The sequence below is a fragment of the Parus major genome, chromosome 25LG2, assembly GCF_001522545.3.
Source record: "Parus major isolate Abel chromosome 25LG2, Parus_major1.1, whole genome shotgun sequence".
In the NCBI taxonomy this organism is placed as follows: domain Eukaryota; kingdom Metazoa; phylum Chordata; class Aves; order Passeriformes; family Paridae; genus Parus; species Parus major.
In genome coordinates this window covers 633,052-650,932 of record NC_031794.1, presented here as the reverse complement: position 1 = coordinate 650,932, position 17,881 = coordinate 633,052, and the positions used below count along the sequence as shown (strand labels likewise).

Below are 17,881 nucleotides of genomic sequence, written 5' to 3'. Positions count from 1 at the left end.
GGCTCGGAGCGGCCTCGGGCCCCGCCGGGGCCGCTGCCCCCAGACCCGAAACCCCCGGGCCCGGCTCCCTCCCGGTCCCGTTTCTCTGTCCGCGACTTCCTAAAAACGTCGGGATTTCGTCCGTTTCCAGCAGGATCGCTCCTAGAATCAGCTCTAGGGGAGGGGTCCGGCCTGTCGGTGCCCCCTCCTCCGCCGGTGTCCCCGGTGCCGGGACATCGCGCTGTGCTGCCGGTGCTCCGGGGCAGGAGGAGCTGCCGGCCCTGACCGGGGCCTCACCCCGTCCTCCCACGCTCCCCTCCCGTTACCTGCCCGCGGCACAGCCCCGGGAGTCGGGAATTGCGGCACCTCCCTCCCGCCTGCCCTTGCGAAACCGGCCACGGTGGTTCCTCTTCCTCCCCCGGCGGAGCGGAGCCGCCCCGAGCCTCGCCACGATCCCCGCGCCGCGCTGGGGATTCGCTTCCCGGGGCTGGGATCCCGTCCCGACCCCGCGGGGTTCCCCAAAAGCGGGAGCGACGGGGAGCCGGGATGCGCTGACCCCGCGGCGAGGGGCGGCTCCCCCGCTCCCCCCGGCCGGAGCCTTTTTAAGGCACAAAGGTGCTCATTGTGCCGCCGGTAAATCCCTAATCCCGCGCTGCTGCTGCGCTGGGCCTCGGCAGGGTGCCGGTGGGCTCCGTGCCTCCTTTTCCCACCGGGAACTGGGTTTGGATCGGCCGCGGGATGCGCGCACGGCTCTCGGGAGGGAAAACAGCGTCGGGGGCTCCTCCTGCTCCTCCTGCGCTGCAGAGCCGGGGTTCCGTCCCGGAGCGGAGTCCCGGCTCTTCCCTCTCCGAGCTGCCTGGTCCCTGTTAATGATCACCCTGCGACCTCTGGGCTGCAGGGGCAAAGTCCCTCGGTGCCCGAGCCCGGAGCCCGAGCCGGGGATTTCACCGGGGCCTCCCCGGGAGCCGAGGTGGTGCAGCGGGAGACAGGCCGGGGGGGATCAGCCGTCTCCTCAGAGATGTCCCCCTCACTTCTCCCCCTTTCCCTGCCCCCAGCATGTTTCAGACCTTGTACAACTATTTTTGGTGGGAACGGCTCTGGCTCCCGGCAAACCTCACCTGGGCTGACCTGGAGGACCGGGATGGGCGAGTCTATGCCAAAGCCTCTGACCTGTACATCACCCTCCCCTTGGCCTTCCTCTTCCTCGTTGTCCGGCACCTCTTTGAGACGTGAGTCCCTTCCCTGGGGGTGGGGATGGATCCTGAGCCCCTGCTCTGGCTCTCCCCGTGCCCTGGGGGCTGTGGCCGAGCCCTGGGATGTGGCACCCTTGGTTCAGCCTGGCTGGGGGTCCTGATCCCCCCTCCCCAAACGCACGTGCTCCCCCTGCCCCACACAAACACGGCTTTGTGCATCCCCCGCTCTCACCGGGCGTTTAGGGAGCGATTTGTTGGGCAAACAATGGGAACAGACCCGGCATTGTTGGGGTGGCAGGAGAAGGGGGGACTGCCCTTCAGCAGGGTGGGGACAGCCCGTGACAGAGGGCGTTGGGGGGCTCCCCTGTGGCACACGCGGGTTTGGGGGACCCGGGGGCATTTGGGGTCACGGTTTGGGGTCCCCTCCGTGGGGTGCAGTGGCGCGGCGCGGCCGCCAGGCGGAGACAGGCGCGAGTGGGGTCTATGGGGCAGAGATGGGGCTCTGGGGGGCTCTGGGGGGCACACGGGGCTGGACGGGGGCGTTCGGGGGTGTAGGGCCTGCACAGAGGGGTGCAGAGGGACACATAAGGGACATCCCCCCACCCTGGGGAAGGTGCAGCAGGATGGGGAGACCGAGGCATTGAGTGGTTGTGGATCCCTGGGTGGCTTTGATGGGGCCAAATCATCCAGGTGACAGAAATGGGGACATTTATGTCCCCAACTCCTTCCCCAGGTACGTGGCCACCCCCCTGGCCGGGCTCCTGAATGTCAAGGAGAAGGTCCGGTTAAAAGCCACCCCCAATGCGGTGCTGGAGAAGTTTTATGCTGCCACCAGCAAACACCCTAAGCAGGTGGGGCCTGGGGGGTCCCCAGAGGTGCCTGGGGGGTGGGGGTGGCAGAGGCAGGGCTGTGTGACACAGGGGGGCTGTCCTGGTGTCCTCAGGCCGACGTGGAGATGCTCTCCAAGAAGAGCGGCTGCACCGTGCGCCAGGTCGAGCGCTGGTTCCGCCGCCGCCGCAACCAGGACCGGCCCAGCCTGCTGAAGAAGTTCCGGGAGGCCAGGTGAGACCCCCCTTCCTGCCTGTCCCTCCACCCCGGGGGGCTCTGGGAGCCTCAGCTTGGCCGGGAGCTGCCTGGGAGGGTGGGAGACGCGGGATCCAGGGCCGGTGGGTCCGTCCTCTTCCCTCCTGCTCCCCGGTGCCCGTCTGAGGACCGTCTGCTTCCTTTTTCCAGTTGGAGATTCACCTTTTACCTTATTGCTTTCATTGCTGGCATGGCTGTCATAGTGGATGTGAGTATTGCCCCCCTCCTGTGCTCCCCTGGCCCCCCCAGCCCCTCTGACTGCTCTGTCTCCCCCTCCCCATCCCGCAGAAACCCTGGTTCTACGACCTCCGGGAGGTGTGGAAGGGATATCCCATCCAGGTGAGCACCGACCCGTCCTGGCTGCCAGCCCGCGGCTTCTCCTGGGCACCAGGATCAGCAGAGGCAACTGGGGGTGCAGGAGGGTCTCTTGGCCCCCCTGGAGGTTTGGGGGTCCCCAGGACACCCGGATGGTGCCCAGATAAGGGGACCAAACCCCTGTGGGGGCACAGAGGACGCCCCCCAACCTGTCCCTTGTCCCCAGAGCGTGCTGCCCTCCCAGTACTGGTACTACATGATCGAGCTCTCCTTCTACTGGTCCCTGCTCTTCAGCATCGCCTCCGACGTCAAGCGCAAGGTGGGGGCTCTGGGAGGGGTGGGGGTCGCTGGGACACCTTGGCAGGGTTTTCCTGACGCTGGTGGTGGTGGGAGGATGTGGGGGCACGGGGGCTGTGGGTGGGGTCCGGGCTGCCGTAACCCCCCGGCGCTGGGCTCCCCTTGCTTTGGGCACAGGATTTCAAAGAGCAAATCATCCACCACGTGGCCACCATCATCCTCATCAGCTTCTCCTGGTTCGCCAACTACGTCCGTGCAGGGACGCTCATCATGGCCCTGCACGACTCCTCGGATTACCTGCTGGAGGTTGGTGTGTCCCCGTCCCCTCTGTCACCGCGTCCCGCGCCCCCCGCCCGGCTCACCCACCCCCGCTGCCCCCCCAGTCTGCCAAGATGTTCAACTACGCCGGCTGGAGAAACACCTGCAACAACATCTTCATCGTCTTCGCAGCCGTCTTCATCATCACCCGCCTGGTCATCCTGCCCTTCTGGTGAGCTCCGGGGGGAAACCGAGGCAGGGTTTGGGGGGTCTCGGGGGGGTGGGGTGCTGCTTCTGCCCCGTGACTGGAGCGGCTTTTCCCGGCAGGATCATGCACTGCACCGTGTTCTATCCGCTGGATCTCTACCCCGCCTTCTTCGGCTACTACTTCTTCAACTTCATGATGGTGGTGCTGCAGTCGCTGCACGTCTTCTGGGCCTACCTCATCATCCGCATGGCCCAGAAGTTCATAACTGGAAAGGTCAGAGGGGAGCTGGGCCCACGGGGGCGGACGGAGGATGGGGCTCGGCAGGGGGAGACCCCCAGATCCTGAATCCCGACTGTGGTTGCAATGGGGAAACTGAGGCACGGCAGGAAGATGGGGGGCGGCTGACTGAGCCCCCTCTGCCCGCAGGTGGTGGAGGATGAGCGGAGCGACCGCGAGGAGACGGACAACTCCGAGGAGGAGGAGGAGGTGGCCAAGAACGGGCCCCTCTCCAATGGCCACCCTGTCCTCAACAACAACCACCGCAAAACCGACTGAGTGCCCCGGACCCGAGAGCTGCCACCTCGTGCCACCGGCCCGGCCCCTCCGGCCGCTCCACACCGGGACCCCGGAGCGCCTGCCGGGCCCCTCCGGAGCGGGGCCGCAGCTCTGCCTCACTCTCACCGCTGGTGCCCTTCCACCTCTCACCTGCTGCCTTAATCCACTGCGGTTCCCGGGGCTGGCGGGGACCCCGCCGGGAGGGCTCCCGTCCCACCGGGGCGGCTCCTGCCCACCCCGCAGCCCCTCGGGTTGCTCTGGCCAAAGAGCTCGGCCCCAGCCCCTCGCCGGGCTCTGTGTTATTCCTGATTTCCCAACCATTCCTTCACCGGGGGAGGGGAAAAGCCCCTTTCTCTGAGCTGTGTCCGGCTCAACCCCTGCTCCACCCAAGCGGGAGGGAGGAGCGGGGATCCCTGGGTGTTCAGTGCCTGGATGATGGGATGGCACTATGGAAGTACTTGGGGGAAGGAAGCTCTGGGGCTGAGTCACTCCTTGTCTCACAGAGTTTAATCCTCTCATTTCGGTAAATGGATTTTGAGTTTCTCCCTCTCTGGCCTCTCCCAGCTGTAACAGGACAAATTTCCAACTGATTTTTCCTTATTTTTTCTTTTTTTTTCTTTCTATTTATTTGGAAGACAGAAGGAGCCGGGCTTGGCTCTGTCTCCTGCATCCCTCGGGATGCTGCGAGACCTCCCAGCACGGAGGGGTGGGGGGGAAAAAGGACCATTAACCAATGCCAGACCAAAATGTGTTTTGTTGTTCTCGTTTTTTAAAAAAAAAAAAAATAAATAAAAGGTTAAATATATTAAAAGTTAAAAAAACTAATAAACTTGGGTAAAAAAAATACAGGATTTGGGCACATTCTGTGAGTGGCACAACGGCCCTGGGGTGGAGGCATTAGATGGGTTTGGCATAGATCCTTTAGGCAGAGCTAAAAATGGGCAGTGTTGAGGATTTTGATGTTTTTTATATATTTCTGTTTTCTCCTTAAAGTTCTCCAAGTCTTGAAGCCCAGGCTGGAGCGTGGGTTTGGGTTCTCTGAGGAGCCGCGGCCCCGCTGGGATGACAAAGCCTCCATTCAGGTGGACACTCGGGATGGAACTGGAGCTCCAGAGGCCCCAGAAAGGTTTTATTTTACAAAGGAAAAACAAGGTTATTTAGCAGGAAGGAATCCAACAAGGCTCCCTTGTGCAGGGCTGGGTTGGTTACGGGGCTGGGATGGTGGAACTGATCCACCGGCCCCAGGCTGGGCTCTCCCATCTCGCTCAGGTCAGGTTTGATCCCCGGCTCAACAACTTCACCTTTTCCTTCCATCCATTCTCAGGGTGGCTTTTTCAACTTCTGGATGTGCCCCAGTGCCTTCCCTCCTTCCCCCAAACCAACACCAACCCCAAGCCCCACGTTTAGCACCGTGGGGCTCCAGGCCCCGCTGATTTCCCGTCTGGATCCGTCTGGATCCGTCTGGATCCGTGTGGATCCGTGTCCAGCGGGGCTGTCCCAGCTCTGCAGGAGCTCAGGGGCTCCCAGTGACGTCCTGGGAGGGCTGAGGATGGGCAGAGGCACCAAATCTGCTTCCTCAAGAAAATCCCAACCTGTTCCTCTGCAATTTTCCCAGCTGGAGGGTTTAAGGAGTGTTTGTTTGGAGGAAAGGTGAAGGAAAGGTGAAAATGTGGGAGCTCCTTATCCCTTTGCCTGGGCCCATCCACCTCTGGCATTTTTCCTGCAAACCCCACAGAAACAAGGATGGTGGCAGTGGTTCAAACCTTCTTTTCCAGGGCTCTGTCTCAAGATCAGGGTAGGTTGTTTTGATAGAAAAAGACACTTTTACTGCTTTTTAGTAACTAAAAGATTCTTTACAACAGCTCACAGGTGAAGACAGGTACTTACTTTTTGTCTTTTTTCACTTGAATTCTATAAATCCCAATTGGTCCAGTTCTTCCAGGGGTTCTTTCCACCATCCTCCCTCCTACTTTCAAGGCCTCTGTGCCAATTAGAAAGCACTTGCTGGGAATACTGGAGAAGTGCTTGCTGCCAGAAAAAATTACTTTGTGCCTTAAATTTGGTGGAAAACTGGAGCAGAGCAGGAAAAGCTCCTTCCTTGAGGGAGCCCAAGGTGGGAGAAGCCCAGGGGCTGGGAATCCCCGCCCAGCACAGCCCGAGTCCGGTCCTGCTCCGTGGCCATCTGTGATTTTCCAGGTGAGTGGCAGAGCTGGGAACCTCTTGAGAAGGAACTTTACCCTCGCTGAGGGCAAGCGAGCACCTCTGGAGGAGCGGGACGCGCTGGGAGCGGGCGGGGCGCTCAGAGCAGCCGGCCCCGGCAGTCGATGGCCCCGCAGCAGCACAGCAGCTCCTTGCCCTCCACGCTGCCGACCTCGTAGTTGTAATCCCAGGTCAGCTCCGTGCCGGCTCGGATCCGCCTGGCAAGGAAAGAACCAGACAGGATGGGTGAGGAGACTGTGCCAGGAAAGAGGAGAAACTGGGTGATAAAAGGGAGACTCCCTTCCACGTGGGTGCTCCAGGATGAGGCTGGGACAGCCAGGGAGGAAGGGACAAAGTTCCCTGGTAAATCATTCCCGTGAGGATTCCTGGAGGAGCAGAGAGGAACATGGCAGGGATTCACCACGACTCAAAGATTTGGGACTGAAACAAGAAGGGAGATTGGCTGCTGCATGCCTCGCTCTGCCCTGTGGGAAGGTCTGAAACTGCTGGAAATGACAGCAGGATCTCCAGCATGAGAGGATTTCACCAGCACCAAGGTTTTCCCTGCACAGGAATGATGGGAAACTGGGAATGGGGTTTCCAGGAGCAGGGAACAGCCAGCCCTGGCCATGGAGCCAGGTCCCACCAAAGCCCAGGAATCCCCAGCCCTCCCCAGCTCTCCAGGACTCACTTGCTGGCGAAGAAGGCGACCCAGGGGAAGCGAAGGTCGTGGGTGTCCACGAAGACGTTCTGCACGAAGAGGTTTGGGGTGCAGCTGTGCTGTAACAGCAAGAGGGACGAGCCTGAGCTGCTGCCCGGGCAGGGAGGCCGAGCTGCCAGCAGCGAGCACGGCCTTTATAAACAAGCAGCATTCCTGGTGTGCCGCCACATCCAGCGGAATCCTGCTGGAACAGGCTGCACGCCCGGGCTGAGTCACAAGATCCACACTCTAAAGGTAACGGGCTCTGGAAGGACTGAGGGCGCTGCTCCTGCTGCCCCAGCCCCAGCAGCTGCTGCTCCTCTGGGGAAGGCGCATCATCCTCTGAACCTGCATCAACCTCTGTTCTCAGCCAGTCCCGGGGAGGAGCAGCCCCCGGGCAGCCCCGAGGTGTCCCTGTGCCTCACTCACGTTGAGGTAGCGGCCCAGGTTGCCCTCGAGCTTGGCGTCGATGATGTAGCAGTTCTCCTCCCCGTCGTAGAACTGCCGCGTGCTGCGGCGCACGGGCCCCGCGCTCTCGCCCTTGTCGGCCGCCGCCAGCGGCGTGGATTTGATGGCGATGCCGTGGGTGGACTTGAGGGCGAAGCCTCGGGTGGATTTCACAGCCACCTGTCTCTTCACAGGACCTGCCACGAGACGGGGCCTTCAGCAGAGGAACCGGGCAGTGCTGTCCCTGTCCCTGCTGCTGCACTCAGAGCTGACAAACCCCTCAGAGCTCCAGGACGGCCCCTGGAATCGCCCCAGCCCAGCCTGCAGGCCCACTGCAAACCTCCCTGTTAAATATCTGCTGCTGAGGAGCGGATTTTGCAGCTTTATCTTGCCAAACTCGTGGGGAAGGTTCCAACCTCAGCTGTGGGACACAGCAGGAGCAGCTGCTCTGGTGCCTTCCAAACAAACCTTCTCAGCCTCAGCCCTCGTCTCCCTGCTCACCTGACCCAGACGATGGATTTTTCTTGTCCTCCCCTTCCTCCTCCTCGGATCCTGAGGAAATGGTCTGGATGTCGTCGCTGTCGTTGGCGGTGCCCGGGGCCTGCCCTGCCCTGTGCTCCCCTTCGCTGTCGGTGCTGCTGGAGAGCGTCAGCACGTCCTAGGGACAGAACAGCTCCTGCAGAGCATCCCAGCTCCCCTCCCCAGGAACACCGAGCTCTCCTCCAGCTCACCCCTCTGCCCCAGGAACCCCCAGAAGGGGATCCCCCTCTGGGTGCCACAGCCCACACGTCAGTGTTGGGGTTCTGGGGGCTGCTGAGTTCTCCTTGAGATCCTGGAGCATTGGGTGCTCAAAAGGAAGGGAGAAGACCCCCAAAAACAAGGATTGCTCCCCGGGCTGGCTTTCCCCAGATGGCTCTGCCAAACAATGGGTGCTGGGTGTGCAAACCAAGGTGCCAAATCCAACCCAAATTCCACACTCTCCTTTTCTCGATGCTTCAGGTCCACGAAAAACCCCCAAAATCCAAAGGAAATCAACTGCCCTCCAGGAAACCACAGCTACAACCACAAACCCTGCGCTCACCTGGGAACCAAAGGCAGAAAACGCCCCCAAAGAAGCCCAAAGAAGGCTCCAGGTGGCTGTGGAAGCGTTTGGGGAGGCCCCTCGCAGCCCACTCACCTCTGAGGGGGCTGGCAGGGCCAGGGATCGCCGGCGGCTCTGCAGCAGCAGCGTCCCGCTCACCGGCCTGCGGATCCCCTCCAGCTTCGGGGGACAGGGGTTGTAGCCGTACCTCCTGCCCAGGCTGCTCAGCCTGGGGTCGGGACAAGAGCACGTCACGCCTGGATTTCCAGGGAAGTTGTCCACAGGACAGGAAAACACGAGTTAAGGAATCTTACCCAGGAATTTTGGTTGGTTCTTCAGGTTCCTGCGGAGGGGAGAAGCACAGAAGATTGCAGAAGATTGGAATCTCTCCCTCCTCCAGCCTTTCCATGGAATTGTTCCCCAAAATGCCAGCCCAGGAGAGAGATGCTGCCTGTCCCCACGCTCAGTGTGACACCCAGTGACACCCAGAACGGACAGGCCCCTCCCTGGGGGGCTCTCCCTGGAGCAGGGGGTGCACAGGGACCACCTCCACGTCCCTCAGGTCCCCGGGCAGGAGGATGTTCAGCTCTGCTCACATCGAGCGACTTCTGTAGCCCCTTGTGCCACAAACTCCCTCCCTGGGAGGGGAAAGCACCTCCCTGTCCCAGCAGAGAAGGGAGGGGAGCTGAGCACAGCCCCACGTTCCCCTGGATGGGGAGAAAAACCACTGGAGCAGGAGCACATCCCTGCCTTAAACTCCCCCATTCCCTCATCTCTCCCTCACCTCCTTCTTGGCTGCCTTTGCCTCTCCGTTCAGCTCTCCCGGTGTGGGAGCACAGCCCTTCTCCCTCTCCACAGAGATCTCCATTTTCACGGCCTTGGCTTCTCCCCCTTCGCCCATCCTCAGGGACGAGGCGCTGTCGCTGTCCTGGAAGCTCTCGGCCATGCTGTTGGAGCTCAGCCACGAGGCCACCTTGTTCTTGGAGGTCTCCTCAGACACGGGCAGCTTGCAGGGGGGGGCCGTGGCGGGCTCATCGTGGCCGAGGGGCCGGGCGAGCCCCGAGTCCTTGGAGGCCGTCTCGGAGAGGCCGTGGTCGCGCTGGCCGCGCGTCTGCCGGCGCGTGGCGTAGCTGCGCAGCACCGAGCTCGTGCTGAAGTTCTCGTCCTTGCAGAAGTTGTCGTCGGAGCTGTCCTCGTTGGATTCCTCCAGCTCCTCCGAGCCCGTGTTCTCGTCGTCGTCGTCGTCCTTCAGGTCCACGCCGCTGTTGTCCGAGGAGCACTTGGCGTCGCTCTCGTAGCCCTCCTTGAAGTTCTCCACGCTCTCAATGTGGTCCAGGTTGGCAAAGTACTCGTCACCCATCTCCAGCCCCTCTTTGTCAGCAAAGTCGTCTGTGAGGATTTTCCCTGGGGGGACAGAAAACAAAGGGTGAGTTTCCTGGGATGACATTTGATTTCATCCTCTCCAAAGCTCACGGAGGAGAAAACAGGGACGACACCACGGTATTGCAAAGCTGGGCTGGGAAAGGACAGCAGCACCCCGTTTCTTGATGCAACAAAAGCCTGAAGCTTGTGGTGGAGCTAAAACCAAGATTTTCAGCCCAGAAATCTCTACAGAGCAGCTCCAGCAGAGCTCTGGCAGTGCCGGTGGCTGGGCTCCGTTCCAGGGCCAGCGCAGCCCCGGCACAGCCTCTGCCTCTCGTGGGATCGCAGCGCGGGGGAAGCAGGGCTGGGGTTGGGTCACCTCAAGGACAGCCCGGGGGACGTCTTGTGACACTGGCACTGCCACCTCGAGGGTTCTGCAGCGTCTCGTGCCAGCGTTGCGCAAGTTCACAGGCTCAGCTCTCACCCTGCCGTCCCCAGAACAGGCAGGGCAAGAGCTTCACACCCCTTCTGCTTCTCTGGAACCACAGAATCACTGAGGCGGGGACAGAGTCCAGCTGTTCCCCCAGCACAGCCATTCCACCACTGAGCCATGGCCCCAGGTGCCACCTCCACGTGCTTTTGAGCACTCGCAGGGACAGTGACTCTACCACCTCCCTGGGCAGCCTGTGCCAGAGCCTGACCGCCCTTCCCAGGAAGAAATCTTCCTGAATGTCCAACTTTAACCTCCCCAGGGGGATGAAGAGAGCCAAAAGGTCCCTCCTGAGCCTCCTTTTCTCCGGGATGAGCTCCCCTCGCTTCCTCAGGACTTCTCCCTGTGCCCCAACCCCTTCCCCAGCTCCACTCCTGTCTCTGGCTTCCCCTCTCTGCACAGAAGAGGTTTCCATGTGCGAGGTGAGCTCCCACCTGCGTAGATGCAGACAAAGGAGCCCTTGGCGATGTCGTCGAGGCAGCGAATGCCCCAGCCTTTGTTCTGGGTCTTGAAGAGCTGCAGCCGCACCTGGAGGCCGTGCTGGACCAGGCGGTTGGTGCACATGTTCACGTTGCACTTGCACCTCTTGTTGCACTCGTAAACGCTGGAAGAAAGGAGAAGGGTGACAAGTTCCAGGATAAAGAAACATCCCAAAGTCTGGCTGCTGGTGGTGCTGGGGTTAAGCACAGAGACCCCAGAGGACCCTGGCATCCCTGAGCAGCCCTGTCTGATGGATGGTGCCTCTGCCCATGCTCTGGATCATCTTCAAGGCCCCTTCCAACCCAAACCATCCCACAGCTGGCAGCAGAACCAAGGGCAGAGGTCAGATCTGCACTGGGATACCCGGATCAATTCCCTCTCAGTGGATCTGGGGCTGTGAGGGCTCTGCTCACCCTGTCGGGAGACACTCCTCCAGCCGCTTGTGCTGGTAGCCCGAGTTGGGGTTGATTTGCCCCCCGGGGGTGCAGCCGCTGGCCTGGATGGTCAGCTGGTGACAGGCACACCTGGATCTGCAGAGACACAGGAAAACCCACGAGTTACACTTCTCACAGCAGTCTGGAGACAGGAGAAGAAATCGCGTCTTTCGGCAGAGATGGGCACAAAGGATTTGTGGAATCAAACCAAGAGAACTTGTGGATTTCTCATCCCTGGGAGTGTCCAAGGCCAGGCTGGACGGGGCTTGGCGCAACGTGGGACAGTAGAAGGTGTCCCTGCCCACAGCAGGAGTTGGGACAAGGTGATCTTTAATGTTCCTTCCAACCCAAACCATGAAACCTGCAGCAGACTGACCCGCATGGGTTTAAATCCCAGATCAGCTCCACCTTGGGGTGTTCCCTGGGCTCCTCACACAGCCCCAGGGCCGTCCCCTTTCCCAGGGCAGTCACCTACTTGTCTCTGCAGCCGTCCTTGCAGTCACAGCCCACGAGGAATTCCCAGCTGGTGTTGATGTAGACCCCTTTCCCGGGGATCCTCTCCTTGCTGTAGGCCACCTGCGGCGGCGGCGTGTTGTCGATCTCGTTGACGCAGGACAGGGGCACGTCCTCCTTGCCCTTGGTGATGTCGGCGATGTAGTAGTAGGGCTTGTAGGGCTGGAACTTGCGATCCACCAGCACGTAGGGATCCAGGCAGAACATCTCCAGGAACAGGAAGTCGCAGTCCGTCTCGAAGAGGTAGCGCTCGATCTCGTGCATGGAGCGCAGGCAGAGCCCGCAGGGTGTTTTGTACAGCACGTGGAAGCCCATCTTGCGGTTGACGCGGCGCCGCGCCGTCATGCGGCGGAAGTCGTAGAGCAGCGGGATGAGCAGCGGGTTGCGGCTGCGGTACTGGTCGCTGCGCATGGGCCGCACCCGCGACAGGCAGCTGTAGCTGCACACGTGGGGCAGGTAGAAGAGCTTCTCCAGCGGGGCCCGGTAGGACGGCTCGCTGGGAACGCGGTCCGTCATGCCGTGGAACGGCTGGGAGGGGCCGCTGCTGGGGACGCTGCGGGGACAGAAGGGACGGGGCTAAGGAAGAGCCGTGCAGGGGGACGGGCACCGTTTTTTTCCTGCCTCAGTGATTCCAGCACTGCACAATTTGAGCTGCTGAACCCCCAGCAGAAAGCCAGCAGCACACACAGGCCCCACACGTGTCCCCACCAGAGCTCTGCTCACCGGTGCTGCGGGGCCGGGAGGGCTCTCCCGGCTGCCGGGCTGTCCCCGAGGACGGGGGAGGACGGGGACGAGTGCCCGGAGCCCACGGAGCCAGGACGGAAGGAAGTGCTTTTCTTGGCCACCTGCTTTCTGCCCTGGGCCAGCTGGGTGTCGGAGCATCTGCAGGAGGGAAGAAGAAACTGATTTGGAACACGGAAAAGCAACTGGTGGGAATCAAAACAACACTGCCCTACGGAATTCAGAAACCAGGAGAATCCCAGCGGTGGCTTTTTTCCGAATAAGTGTGAAAATCAGCCCATTTCTGGCTATTTCTGCTACAGCAATCCCACAGCCACTCCGAATTTCAGAACCCAGCTGCGGCTCCGGGTGACTCCTGATCCTGAAGTGAGGCAAGGGTAACAATCATGCCCAAGGCCCTAAAATCCCACAAAGCTGGACACACCAGGCCATGAAGAAACCCCTGGATTAGCAGAAACCAGAGTTCCCAGAGGCTCAACCCGGCCTGAGTGGGAGGAACAAATCCAGAGGACTCTCTTGCAAGGACTAAGGAACAAGATAAGGTTGTGCAAGGGGATGTAATAACATCCCTGATCAAAGAGCTAGGAGGGGCTCAAAAAAACAGGTTTTCAACCCATTTCAGGGGTTTTCAATCAACTGCAGGCTTCCAAACCATTCCAGGAGGTGTTCAACCCATTCACATCAAAAAACCAGAAAACCACCCCAAAGCAGCCGCTGAAGAGGAAAAACAGTGAAGTTACTGGGGAGAAAGGGAGGAGCAAAGAGGGCAGGAAGGGATGAGGGCTTCTGCCAACAGCTGCCTGAAAGCAAAGTGTCCAAACACATCTCAAAAAGAGCAAGAAGAGACCAGTCAGAAGTGGTGACAACACCAAGAAAAACTCGAAAGAGGGGGAAGAGACCCAGGCTTTCCCCAGAGGAAACAAAACACCAGAGTGAGGAGACTGTTCTTAGTTTTAATAATGTGAATTCCAAGTGTTTGAACCCCGCAGAATCCCTGGGACCAGCACGGACACAGCCAGGCCTGCGCTGCCTCCTGCCCCAGGGCAGTTTGGATGTAAGGACAGGGAAGCAGCTGCACAAAAACCACATCCTAAAGCCAAGCCCTCTGTGGAGAGAGGGAAAAAATTCCTTGTAAGCACTGCAAGGCCTGAATGGGAAAGGATTCGGTGATGACAGATGGGGCTGTGGCTCCAGCTTGGTCATCTTCGTGCTGTGACAGTGCCCATGGCGCCGGGGTGTCCCAGGGCCAGCCCAGCTCTTCCCTGCCCAGGGGGGACCTGCAGGGCTGGGGGCCCAGCCCAGCATCCCAGCACCTCCTCCAGCATCCAGGATCTCTCTGGCATTATGGAAAAGGTGATGTTCTTGTGGCTTCCGCTCCCAGATCCTGGTCAGACCAGCACAGGGGGAGCATTTCCAGGGCTAAATTGGGTAATATTGCACTGCTGCTTGGAGAGGAGCCCCGGCTGGGGCAGGTGGGGTTTGAGCTGCTGCTACACCTGGAGAGCCTGTGGGGAGTAAAGGTTGACCTCCTGCACAGGCTGCTCACACCTGGGACACGTCCTGCCTCCCTCGTGCCCCAGCAGCAGGGCACAGTCACAGCAGAAGACGTGCTGGCACGGGGCCAGGCGGCCGTAAATCCGGATGGGAAATCCACAGTGCTGGCAAAAATGAACTGGGACGGCCCCTCCCTCCCCTAAAAAGTCGCCGAGCACATTCCCAGGTTCCCTGGTGTCCTCCAACACGCTCCCTTCATCACCAAGCCGAGCTCCTCCTTCCTCCAGGCCTCCTCCAGCCTGCGGCTCCGGGAGCGTCCCCCTCGGGCCCCTGGCAGCGGCTTGGCCGTGGATTGCTCCGTGCCCACCGGGACCGACCACTGATCCCGAGCTCCCAGCGAGGTCAGCGAGCAGGTCAGACCGACTGGAGGGACACGAGGCAGCCGGGGGCCAGTGCCTGGATCGTGACACGAGGGAGCAATTCAGATTTTGGGAAGAGAAGGAGCCAAGGTCTAATTTGGAAAGGCAAGTGCGAAGCAGCTTTAGCCCTCTGGAGGAATGCTTGGCTCAGGGAGTGTTGGCTCTCAGCTCCCGCCCCCAGTTATTCATCCAGCAGCTTTAGGAAAGAGTTCTCCCCCAAAATCACGACTAAAGCCATGGAGGAAACCTGCACCTGAGGATTCCTCTGCACAAAAAAAGGCGGTGCCTGAGAGAGCTGAGCGCTGGGGAGAAGCGAAGAGGTGGAAGGTGCTGGAAGTGAGTGGTACTTACTCCATCTCTGCAGGCTGAGGAGACGCGGCACGTGCAGCTGGCGGCTGCTCCGGAGCCCTGTACTGGGGACCAGCTCCTGCTAAATCCTGGGTGTACTGGACCACAGGGCCCTTGCTCCTCACAGCACCTGGTGGGGAAGTTGAGAAACCAAACAGTCAACAGGGAAATCCCCTGGTGTTATCCCAAGCTGGCTGTAGGGGCCCCAGAACGCTGACTTGTGCCTGGAAGGAACCAAAAGAGGGATTTGGGATTAACGCGGGTCATCACCAAACTCGGGGCACAGCAACTCCCCCAAAAATTCTGCTCACTTCACCCAAGTCCAGCTTGGTTTTGTGGCATTACTCCAGGAGAAAACTCCCACTGGAAACCTAAATCTCCTATGCCAAAGAAAAGCCCTGGGAATCTCAATGTCCTGTGCCAGGGGAAAAGACTTGCTGGAAATATGAAATCTGCCAGAAGAAAGAAAAAAACCAAGACCTGAAATCTCCAGGAGTTCTGCTAAGAATCCCACCAAACCCAAACCACCCTCCAGTTAAATCCCAGGACCTAAATGAGACCAAAGGATGCCACCAACCAACATTGGGACGAGTCCTGGTTTGCCCACTTTGCTTCTTTTCCTGGGTGGAAGCCGTGGAAGTTTTCATGCTGAACATGGGCTCGAGGCGTGTGGAACCTCGGTAAATCCACTCACAACGTTTGTCCTCCTGCGGGAAGGAGAAGGAAACGCTCACAGTTCCCATGGGAAGAGCTTCCTGAGGGGGGACACAAAGAGAGCACAAGGAGACAACAATGAGTACTGACAGACAGCAGAAACACGCGGTTATTTATGTTGGAGTCTCTGCTCGGCTCTCAGGGAAGGTTTCCTCCTGGGTGTTGATGCCCTGGCAGGCTGAGCAGGGCAGTGGTGGAGCCACCAGCCCTGGAATTGTCCAAAACCCCTGTGGATGTGGGCACCTGGTTCAGGGCCTTCAGAGACTCTTCCAACCTCAGTATTTCCATGATTAGCAAGCAAAAGAGAGCTGATCACATCCCCAGCCTCGAATTTAATCCTAATGGGAGAAGGGAAATTCCTACCAGGAAAAGGATTTTCACCAGACTTCCATCCACTTCTTCCACTCTGGATTTCCACCAGGTTCCTTCCCACTCGGTTTTGATCAGCTGCCCATTCTTCAGCAGTACCATGGGCCGGTTGGGGTAGGCAGTGATGTACTCCTCAATGAAATCCCGACAGGAAACATCCTCAATGTCCTCCCAGGCTTTTTTCACTGTTTGGAAAGGGAGAAAGGGAATAGAACAAAATAGAGAAAACATTAAATTTCTTTTATGATTTTTTTTAGGATACCCCAAGTGCATTTTTACTACGGTCAGCCCAGGGGTGCTCCCGAGGGCCGCAATGTCGGTGCTGGAGCATCCTGGACCCTCCCTGGCAATAAACCAGGATTTCAGAAGTCTTCAGGCTCAGCACCAAAGGGCACATGCCTGTTTTTGGACCCAAGACCCGGAAGCTGTGCAGGCCAGGAGGGACAGGGATCACTCACGTGGCCGGCAGACCGGGTACAGCTCCCACTCCTTCACGTAGGACGCGTAGCCGTCGTCAAAGAAGATCAGGAACCTGCAGAACAAAGGGCAATTAGGAATGGAGCTGGAGAGAGCACAGCTCCACGCCGTGGAAGGGGAGAACCTCTCCTGCTCCTCCTGGAGACGTCCCAGTCCTGGATGAGGACAGAAGGAAGAGCTGCAAACGCGCCCTGCGCTCCCCATGGCTGCACAAACAGCACAATTCCCTTTCCCTTTCCGAATCTCCTCTGTGCCCCAGGAAACGGAGATAATGTTTAATCACTCCTGGTTTCTAAAGGGAAGATGGATAAGGCACCCACTTAGTGCCTCTGAGAAATTAACTCCAGGCCCTGGAGCTGTACAAAAGCTGCAGGAGAAGGGATCAGCATCACAACCAGGAGAAAAGTTGCAATTTGAATATCAAATTCAGCTCGCTTTCACTTATTAACATGGATCAGATAAAATCCAGCACAATTTGTATCAGATCCAGGGAGATTAAGTCCTTTATCAATCTCTTCAGGAAGACCACAAGCCTTTGTTCTAATAGATCAGAGCAGCCTTGGCCCTTTATTCCCAAAAAAGCTGCTCCAAACCTGCTCCTTCTCCTCCTGAAGAGCTTTGGCAACACCACTGCCACTCTGCCTTCCCAGGGCTCCTATTTCCTCCCACTGCTTCGTGCCTCAAGGAGCCCAGACCCAACATCTGGGTGATCATTTGAATAAATTAGCAGATCTAATTCCTGACTCAGGGCCACGAGCAAGGCTGGAAGCTCCACCCTGAGTTTCAGAGATAAGAAAGATGAAGAAAGTCAGAATTGCATTTGTGGGGAAGGCACAATTCAGCACCTGAAGGATATTCAAACAAACCCTTTTTCTTTTTGGCCTAAAGCAAAAAAACCCAGAGATGAGGGCATGTGACCATGGGGAATGAGGAATACCTGTTTTTATTCTTGACGTTGGGGGTCTCAGCCACGATCCCAGCGTAGAGCCACATCTGGTTGCCATCCTTGTACCTGGCCACCACCCTCCTGCCCACGTGGTGCCTCTCGGCAGACGGGTGGTAATCGTAGGCAATGTGGTTGCCCGACAGCAAACTCTTCCCTTTATTATCAAATTTCACTTTATATTTCTTGCCAGCACCTGGAAAGACATTTTAAGGCAAACAGAAGATAAATGAAGGGGAAAATAAACAAAAGCCGTGGGATTTCACACCAGAATTCCAACGCTCTGGGTCACTCGGAGATTGTTTATCCAGAATCAACTCAGAATTCACTTAAAAGCCTTTCAGTACTTAATCTGGATAGTGAAGCTGTGGAAGAGTGTTGTTCCCACAATCCCTTCCAGGTGACACCAGGTGCTCTGACACCTTTTCATCCAGGTTTCCCACCCAAGATCTCGGGAGAGCCCCGTGCAGGGCACGTACCGACCGTCTGGATGGCAATCAACGTCCCCTTGTGCCAAGTCTTGGTTCTCTTTTTCCCCAAAATCCTCATGCCCACTTTGAGGTCCCCATCAGTGTTGAGATCATTGTCAGGGGCTGCAGGGACAGTGATGGGCTGGGCAGGGCCAGGAGATTCCTGAGGAGGTTGTGCATCTACCAAGGAACAACGGCAGAAAGTCAGCTCTAAACACAAAGCTCCCATCCCGGCACACAACTGGAAGCACAACTCTGAAATAACAACAACTGCTTTCCTTCCCCTCAGGCAGCCCAAATGCCTCCTTTTTA

General features: G+C 58.7%; 2 protein-coding genes across 4 annotated transcripts in view; one reads left to right on the top strand and one right to left on the bottom strand.

Moving 5' to 3' along the window:
• The first annotated feature begins 927 nt into the window (after positions 1-927).
• CERS2 (ceramide synthase 2) lies at positions 928-4,732 on the top strand. Its single transcript, XM_015650255.3, has 11 exons — positions 928-949; positions 1,035-1,208; positions 1,906-2,023; positions 2,116-2,234; positions 2,406-2,463; positions 2,544-2,594; positions 2,797-2,889; positions 3,045-3,173; positions 3,251-3,357; positions 3,453-3,606; positions 3,760-4,732. The coding sequence occupies exons 2-11, from the start codon at positions 1,036-1,038 to the stop codon at positions 3,886-3,888; spliced, it is 1,131 nt and encodes a 376-aa protein (XP_015505741.2). The 5' UTR covers positions 928-949; position 1,035; the 3' UTR covers positions 3,889-4,732.
• Positions 4,733-5,998: 1,266 nt separating this feature from the next.
• SETDB1 (SET domain bifurcated histone lysine methyltransferase 1) overlaps positions 5,999-17,881 on the bottom strand; it is a 13,602-nt gene continuing 1,719 nt past the window's right edge. Inside the window, exons 6-22 of one of the 3 annotated variants that reach the window (XM_015650241.3) lie at positions 17,579-17,749; positions 17,094-17,295; positions 16,138-16,211; positions 15,674-15,864; positions 15,174-15,351; positions 14,600-14,726; positions 12,318-12,476; positions 11,557-12,147; positions 11,061-11,177; positions 10,602-10,771; positions 9,100-9,719; positions 8,630-8,658; positions 8,412-8,544; positions 7,736-7,892; positions 7,217-7,431; positions 6,779-6,867; positions 5,999-6,305 (exon numbers count right to left, since the gene is read on the bottom strand). In XM_015650241.3, coding sequence (XP_015505727.1) covers positions 6,188-6,305; positions 6,779-6,867; positions 7,217-7,431; positions 7,736-7,892; positions 8,412-8,544; positions 8,630-8,658; positions 9,100-9,719; positions 10,602-10,771; positions 11,061-11,177; positions 11,557-12,147; positions 12,318-12,476; positions 14,600-14,726; positions 15,174-15,351; positions 15,674-15,864; positions 16,138-16,211; positions 17,094-17,295; positions 17,579-17,749 — 3,341 coding nt within the window. In that variant the 3' untranslated portion in view covers positions 5,999-6,187. Of the gene's footprint in view, positions 6,306-6,778; positions 6,868-7,216; positions 7,432-7,735; positions 7,893-8,411; positions 8,545-8,629; positions 8,659-9,099; positions 9,720-10,601; positions 10,772-11,060; positions 11,178-11,556; positions 12,148-12,317; positions 12,477-13,268; positions 14,286-14,599; positions 14,727-15,173; positions 15,352-15,673; positions 15,865-16,137; positions 16,212-17,093; positions 17,296-17,578; positions 17,750-17,881 lie in introns of those variants that run through there. The other 2 variants (XM_015650242.2, XM_015650243.3) reach the window with 2 other exon arrangements.

What these genes read in the sequence shown, in the direction of transcription:
- CERS2 (XM_015650255.3), top strand. Translation starts at nt 1,036, where the DNA reads ATGTTTCAGACCTTGTACAACTATTTTTGGTGGGAACGGCTCTGGCTC. An exon ending in AAGAAGTTCCGGGAGGCCAG is followed by an intron (nt 2,235 to 2,405) that starts GTGAGACCCCCC and finishes TCCTTTTTCCAG; the next exon opens with TTGGAGATTCACCTTTTACC. An exon ending in AGAAGTTCATAACTGGAAAG is followed by an intron (nt 3,607 to 3,759) that starts GTCAGAGGGGAG and finishes CTCTGCCCGCAG; the next exon opens with GTGGTGGAGGATGAGCGGAG.